Here is an 8,548-nt window from a genome sequence, read left to right as displayed (position 1 = left end):
GTTGCGGTGAAGCGCGAGCGCGCGGGGGCCGACTCGGTGGCTCTCCGGCCGCGTAGCTGCCCCGCCAGCGGCGCGTGAACAACTCTCGGGAACATCGATTTGTCACCTCCCTTTAGGGACCCGGACCGGGAAATTTCCATTTTCTGTGCTGGGAGTAAGAAATGAAAGCGATCGAGCTCTTGCTCTAATTTCTTCCATCGGTCCTTCTGCCAAAGGCGTGGCGGGAGGGGCTCGGAAGACCGGGTCTGCGCGGGGGGCCGGGCCTGGGGTTCCCCCGGGCTTTCGCGGGGTGGCTCGGGGCGCGCCCCTCTCGGGAGGGGTTTCGCGGTCCAGGAATGGCGACAGCTGAGTGGCCGCTTTCCCACCAAGGGCACCTTCCCGGAGCTCACGGACCCCCTCACCCACGATCGCCGCGGGACCAGGCCGGCTGTGACCCTGGGGGCGCGGGGGGAGCCCCGAGACACTTTGCATGGGCGCTTACTGCAAAAGTAGCAGGAAATCCTTTCTCCACAGCGAGGGACAATGAACAAGAACTAAGGGGAATTCAAGTGGAAAAATCCGTGAATACAAGAACGACCCCCAGCTGGAGCTGGGAGGTTTGCGTTAAGCTCTATGTGGTTCTCTCCCTTTCCGGGAAAAAGGCCTTATTATTATTTTTCTCCAACAAGAGCTTGGAGAAACTTTCCCTCTAGGTGTGTTCTTTAACAAACTCATTCCGGCTGGACATTAGACTGTATTAGTTATTTTCTCCTGCAACATTCACCGAACTGGCCGAAGAATGCACTTTTTTTCCCCCCCTTCCCCAAGACCGTTTAGGAGAGTACAACTATTTCTTTGAAGTTAAAAATGATTTTCCTTTCAAAAATTGTACTACATTTGTTAGGTTTCCAATTAAATTCTTTTTAAAAAGATTTTTGTTTTGTTTTGTTTTTAAAGAACACTTGGTATCCTTTAATAGACAGATGCTTGGGCATCCACTCTCACAGCTATACATACGGATGAATTATGAAGTCATTTCAAGCAATTTGCAGTTATGTTGAAGAGCATTTCTGGGCAAAAGCCCCAAACTAACTTTTCATTCTTTTTCAGGGTGACTTTATAAATTTCTCTCCATACATCCCTCTGTGGCTCAAAGGTTAGTCCACACAGTCCTCAGAAAACTGTGAGCATCTCCACTACCTGCCCTTGATTGCTATTGTCCTCTCCCTGCAAGCCAGTGGAGGCTGGAGTGGGGGTGGCAGGTTTAGAAATCTCCTGGGTGTCTAAGGGAAGGAGCAGAGAATACCCAAATCTGGAGAGAAGCTACAAGAGGCTGACCAGCAAAGAGGGCCAGTGGGCAGGTTAAATAGGTCAGGTCAGCAGGGAGACCCTGCTGGCCCCAAGTACTTTCCCCTGTAACACATGCTTTCCCCTTTATTTCCGAATTCTATCAGCTAGATATTTCCTTTAAAAAAAATGTATATATATATATGTATATATATATATACATATATATATATATATATATGGCTAAGGGGGTGGGTTCATCAGTTATTCATACTTTAGGACAAGATGGGCCAATTACTCTGAGATAAGCTGCACCAAAGAAATAGACATTCGATATAAAGGAAAAGAAGGGTGGGTAAGTTCCAAGTAGAGAGCAATTTGAGCTGTGCAGAGCCAGCTTGGGGAGGGTACCGTTGGGGATTTGAGGGTAGCCTGACTAGACACCTGAGGGCTTGAGAAAGGATAGTATCGGCATGAGGGTGGAGAAGAAAGGGAAGGACAAGCATTCCAAGACAAACTGCCTATCAACAATACTGAGCTCGTAGAGTGGGTCTCTAATCCAGGAAAGGAGAAGAAATTTCCATTCATGTTTATCTTGTAGCACAGGGTCTCTTACCCCTAGGACCCAGAATTGAGCCCAAACAATATTATATAATAACTGTGGATTAAATAGGTTTTTGTGGGCTAGTCTAGGTCAGGCACCAGAATAAATTTGGAGGGCCAAGAAGTTGTTTCACTTCCAAAGCTTCAGAACTTATGTTTACACAAATTCAGGGGTACCTTCACTTATGCTGCATTAACTCACTTCATTTAAGAACTACTTACCAGGGCTTCCCTGGTGGCGCAATGGTTGAGAGTCTGCCTGCCAATGCAGAGGACATGGGTTCGTGCCCCGGTCCAGGAAGATCCTACATGCCGCGGAGCAGCTGGGCCCGTGAGCCATGGCCACTGGGCCTGCGCATCCGGAGCCTGTACTCCGCAACGGGAGAGGCCACAACAGTGAGGGGCCCGCGTACCGCAAACAAAACAAAACAAAACAAACTACTTATGAATGAGTGCCAGCATATTTTTGAAAAAAATACAAAAATTAAAATTCAAAGATAAATTACAATTTAAAATTGTAGCCAGAAAATACTTTGGGGGAAGAAAAACTGTTAATATGTCAATTGCTAGTTAACATTACTAGCATTTCTAGTATTACTCATTATTAACTAATTGCTAATGTTAACTAGTAATACACAATCTATGAGTATGTAGTCAACATCAGCTTTGCTATGGAAATATGCTCTCATATTTAACCAGTTCTTTTAACAAGTGTGAGTGCCTACTAGATGGAAAGCAGTGTTAATACCTTTTACTCATTTGATTGTAAATAAACACAATAAAAACACAGAGCCAAATTGCTGAGATGGTTATAATACTGCAAACATATTTTACTGTATTTAATTTATACAAGTCTAATAAATACATAAGTGGTTAGGACCAAGTGGACTTTTATTGCCTGCAAGCTGTTACACTTAGTAGTAGGAGAATATGGTGTGCTGACGACAGCACACTTACTACCCCACACTTTGGGATTTTTATACTTGAAGGAAAAAATGTTCAGAATGGAACAAGACACAAGCCCATTGGATAATCTAGCTTATATTTGGGTTTGGCGATCCTTTAAGCCCAGGAAGACCAATTCAGAGTACTAAGAACCAAGGTTAAAGTTTTAACACACATCACAACAATGATAAATTAACTAGGAAACAAACCTTGCACGTAAATGATAAACTGTCAAGTGCACACCATTTTAACAAGGGTACGTACAATAGAGCTGGCGCAATGATGAGAAGTGGCTTATTCTCACAATGTATCATGAGAAATACATATTTCACTTCATACAAGCGACATGACTTTGATGTAACTACAGGAAAAAAAGTCGAATCTTCTTTTAAAAAAAAAAAGGTTCATGTTCCAATCACAGAGCCAAAGGTCATCATTTTAGATCAAGCTACACAAAAAAGGCTGATCTTCTTCAAAAAAATACTTGGCATTTTCTCTTTTAACTCTGCTTCAGGTTAACTTTTTAAAATGTAGAGTGAAATATAAGCATTTATATTTGGTCCAAACTATCAATGTAATTACAAGGACAGGTACAAAATAAACAATGTCAAGGCCCTCCTTCCTTCTGCAGAGCTGCATTTTATTAGCCTTCTTCTTCTTCGTCACTGTCTTTCATCGTGATGCCCTGAAGTCCACCTCCTTCCGAAACAGAAGCTGTAGCCTCCTCTACTGTTAAACGTCTGTGCAGGGTGTCATAGGTCTTACTGTTCAGGGTGCCTTCCAACACACCCTGCAATCGGAAGTCCCTATAGGTTTTCTGGAGGAAGGAGAGAGAATTTGCTTAGATCCCTTATGGATTATATGTCTGGATGGATGTATATGTGTATGTCTGAATGTATATATACTCAGTTGGCATTTCAGAAATGATCTTGGACAATTCACTAATGGATTCGGATTGTAGCTGCCCAGGCCAGTCATCCTGTTGGTGTAGGTTCTGGGGAGCAAATGAAATGAGAGACTTTTGATAGTGCTATTCAAACTAGAATCACTCTGAGTAGATCAAAATGTTGTGACTCTCAGATGACAAATGAGCTTTTTCCCCCCAAAATATTACTAATTGTGCAGAATTTACTATTTGAATAACCTGTAACAAAGGTAAAATTATATGTACTTATGTACATTTTCAATATGAAGGAATTCTTAGTTTTCCAATTGAGGAGCCTTTATTTTATTTTAGTATTGAAAAATACATTACATTTTATAAAATGCATTAGGTTTTTGGGGAAGGTGTGTGGAGGGAAGAGGATTAATCCTATTATCACTAAAAGAAGTTTGCATTTTCAGCATTTGTGAATTATAAAGTTTATTTATATGCACACTGGTTAAACTCTGTGTACACCTAAATGTCTGTATGAATTTTGCCCTTCTGAAATTGTCTTGGAATGTGAAGTGTTAAATTCTGGCATTAAACTTCCATTGATGGGCTAATAAAACATATTTACTTTTTTTGGTGTGAAACAGTAAATTATTATTTGGTGTATTATCTGTCAAAAATAGTGCAAATATCATGTTACTGTTTATACAGTGATTCTTAAAAACAAGAATAACAACGAAACTCTCATTTCTGTGGCTCTTAAGATATGTAACCTATAAAACTTTCCTTATTTTACTTTTCTCCTAAGTGAGACTTTCTTCACACATGAGTTTTTGATGACAAACAAGGCTGGTATTTTATTATTGATTTTTAAAGTTGTAGAAAAAGTCTAGAGTTAGTTCAATGGGGAAACAAAGCACAAATGAAGATAGCTCATTCTGTAGGGGCACTTCTAAGGCCATTAAAATGCTAAATATCTTTAAAGATTTTTTTTTTTAACTGTCCTATGTTAGATTTAGAATACTAAACAGCCAGATGTCAATTGACTGGACCAAAGTATCAATACATATCAATGTGCCACTTTTTTGTTCTAAATGATTGCTAACAGTCACTTTTTTGGGGGTTTGCACTTAACAGATGAAAAAAGTCAAATAAAAAAAGGAATGTTGTACTTCCTGGCCCCAAATTACAACTCCAATAGCTGAAAATTAACATTAAGGAATGCCTGATTTCACTCAACACAATTAGAAGGAAAATATAATATTCAAACAGCTCAGCTGAAGGTGCTTATTCACTTGAGGTAGGAAGTGCTGATGGATGGCATCTTAATCCCCTGGATATACACACCTGGTCTACAAACAGACTTCTGGGAAGGAACAGAACCATTACAAGGTAGTGGTGTCACTGGTGTTTTCACATTTTATCTTCCTGTCTTATATCATCTGCCTTATGCCCCACGGTACCATTCAAGTTTCAGAAGTGATATTCACTTGTTATAAATAAAATGCATAAATAAAGTCCACCTCATGTCCAAAAAATAAACTGGTGAGGAACACTGTACTGTATCTGAGGTCAGTATCTCAACAGCAAGAAAAATTTAGTGTTTTTTTTCTTAAATGACCCAAACTATTTAAATTTGATTATTTATTTATAGATAATGTGTTGGGTCTTGGTGCTATGTGTGGGCTTTCTCTAGTTATGGTGAACGGGGGCTACTCTTTGTTGCAGTGCACGGGCTTCTCGTTGCGGTGGCTTCTCTCGTTGTGGAGCACGGGCTCTAGGCACGCAGGCTTCTGTAGTTGTGGCACGTAGGCTCGGTAGTTGTGGCGCACGGGCTTAGTGGCTCCGCGGCACGTGGGATCTTCCCGGACCAGGGCTCGAACCCGTGTCCCCTGCACTGGCAGGCGGATTCTTAACCACTGGGTCACCAGGGTAGTCCTTTTAATTTGATTTTAATATTTTGTATTAAGACACATAAATCCCACCATCCTCATATTCTCTTTCTAAACCATTAAAGCTTATTATTACTAAGGTGATACTTTCACACCAAAACATATGGTAATTTGCATCAGAACCCATGAAGTAACTCTGTAAGGTAAATTTTGTCTGGAAAAATCTGGTAACTAGTATGCATGGTATTACTACCACAGAGATTTCTGTTCAAGCCTCTAACACTCTGATAGTTAGATTAAAAATATATCAAGCACAAAAAACATTCATCTACAGCTAATACATCTGAAATAAAGTATTAGTGTTCCACTGAGAATTATATGCCAAGTTTGTGAGTCCCACTTTCTTATTTTATTGGAATGACTTTCCTTAGACTTAGCTTAATTATCAGTAAGTTGGCCAGGACAGAGTTGTATTGTGGATTTGCAGCCCTAAAGGCTTTCTAATTTGTATAAAATTAAGACTCTGCTTCCTTACTTTACTAGTAAGCAATAAGCAGTTAGGGGCACTGCAGGGCAGGTACCCTTGCAATCTCTCTCTTTCTCTTTTTTTAGAATTCATAACATGTTATTGACACTTAGAGATCCTCTGTGGCTGCCAAGAAGGTCTGCTTGGCTCTTACTTAAGACAAGTGCCTGCCGCAGGGTGCTGCTCACTTGTCATCTTTTCTCCTAGTAAAAGAGGCAGCTCGTTTATGTTAACCGCTTTTAAATGTCAAATGGCCTCTAGGGAGAACAGAAATCCATCAGCCATTTTGATTATTTGAGGATTCTATTTTTCCCTTCCCCAAATAAAGCATTCTGATGTTTAAACTTTGTTAATTTCTTAGTCCTAAATCTTCTGTGAATATCTTACTGCAATTTGTCTCTTCTTAGTGAGCAACGTCAATGAACCAACTGGCGTCTAAGTGTCTTTGTGGGGCAAAGTTGGCTATCGTATACATCTTGATGGCATCTGGGTCTCCGTGGGCACAGGAGAATGACAATGCTTCTAAGGACTAGGCTGCCAGAGTCCAGTAGCTCTCGGCTCAGCTCCTGAGTAGAATGCACTACCCTACTGTAACATGCAGGTCCAGTCTAAGTGATGTGGATGGAAGGAAAGCCTACTCGGGGCCTGCACAATTCTATACATGTGCTGTTTAATAGCCGCTTAAATTCACTGGAAAATGAACATTATAAACATAGCCATATAGGCTCTGAAGAGCGATGAATCTATGTATGAAATTGGTTAAAGTCTGTTTATATTCAAAGTAGAAAAAAAACCAATTAGAACACTGAATTAATTCATCCTTATTTTCATTGTGAGAATAATCACTTTTAGTTATTAAATAAAGCCCTATGAGTTGATTAAACGTATCAGCCCAAGAAAGTAACGGCTGAGTTTGGGGACCTGCTTGCGAAAAACAAAACATGGAAAGTCAAACATATACATGAAATTTAATTTCATATTTATCAGTCTTGACTGTTGGTAGCCATCATGAAGACTATATTAAAATAAGATAAACTGACTGGTTTAGAATACAATGGAAATGTCACCCTATAATTAACAAAATTATTAATCATTTTTTCTGCTAAAATATTCACTGGTGCTTGAACTGTTATGACTGTGAATATGAGAAGAGGAATAACTTTGAAATAAACAGATGATGGGCTAATAAAAAATGGAGATTATTATTATAAAAACAAAGAAAGAGCTTACCAATCTATCAACTAATACCAATCAGCCGACTATGTAATTTCTGACATCCTGAACACAGTAGACATTAGCTTGAAAATATGGCTGATCCTAAGGGGAACAAGCTAATCCCAATATTAGTCACAGTATAGACTGCAATCTTAACATGTACACCTATTTAGAAGGTAAACACAGATTATTCTGATTCTCTTTTATGAAAAACAAACTTCAGTTGAAAGCTCTCCAAGTGACATTTGTAGAAACAAGGAAGAAACCATGGAGGAACTAAAGCAAACATGAACGTTATCATAATGTGTTTTCAGTTTCTTTGTAAAATAAATAACACCTGGTAAAAAGTGTTCTAGATCAAAGGTAGTCTGTCAATTGAAATGTAATGTTTTAGTGTATTAAAATTAGTGGGTGACCAATTTTACTTGTTATTTATGGCTAATCATGATTGCTATTACTGTGACATTATAGGTCTGGGTCTATGTTCCAGTAGATTTGCTGATTTCTGACTTTAGAACTTTCCTCTTGGTGGATCTTTCTATAACCTATGTGTCTGTGGCACAAAAGAATTCATATTCTGATGAGACTGCAGGAACCAAGAGAATGGTGGAAAATATTTTAATGTGGATAAAACTTTTAATGATGTGATACAGTGGTTCTTCTCAAACTTTATCTCTATCAGAATCCTCTGGAGGGCTTGTTCATGTACAGATGGCCAGGTCCCACTCTCAGACACTCTGACTTAGTGAGTCTGGTGTGGAGCCGAAGAATTTGCATGTCTAACAAGTTCCCAGGTGATGCTGATAATGTTATATCAGGAATGACATTGTGAGAACCACTGTGTGTGTGTACATATACACACATACACACAAATATACACATATACATATATATGTACGTGCAAATATAGATATACACATATATAGGCACACACACATATATATAAATACATCAATGGCATATGTATACCATTTGATAAATGGTACTAGAATGGAAGTAAAAGTTACTTATTTAAAGGAACAGCTGATTCACAAGAGCTTAGAGTTATGTTTTTTGCCATAATGTAGAATTTGTCTCAATTTTAAGAAAAAGTTATACCTGTGGTAAATTTTGTATTTCCACTGGAATTTATAAGGTGTGAGAAATCATGCTGAATAATGTATTACTTTAAAGCCCCTACTCACTCAATATAACATGCACGTGATTACATTTCCTCTTGAAAAGCAG

General features: G+C 39.2%; 1 protein-coding gene across 26 annotated transcripts in view; it reads right to left on the bottom strand.

The window, feature by feature from the left end:
- Window positions 1-2,670: 2,670 nt before the first annotated feature.
- CADPS2 (calcium dependent secretion activator 2) overlaps window positions 2,671-8,548 on the bottom strand; it is a 495,227-nt gene continuing 489,349 nt past the window's right edge. For all 26 annotated transcript variants that reach the window (XM_049714516.1, XM_049714526.1, XM_049714529.1 and 23 more), the window contains one exon: window positions 2,671-3,631. In XM_049714516.1, coding sequence (XP_049570473.1) covers window positions 3,458-3,631 — 174 coding nt within the window. In that variant the 3' untranslated portion in view covers window positions 2,671-3,457. The remainder of the gene's footprint in view (window positions 3,632-8,548) is intronic.

Source organism: Orcinus orca, chromosome 9, assembly GCF_937001465.1.
Source record: "Orcinus orca chromosome 9, mOrcOrc1.1, whole genome shotgun sequence".
Classification (NCBI taxonomy): domain Eukaryota; kingdom Metazoa; phylum Chordata; class Mammalia; order Artiodactyla; family Delphinidae; genus Orcinus; species Orcinus orca.
This window is presented reverse-complemented; position numbering and strand designations above follow the sequence as displayed.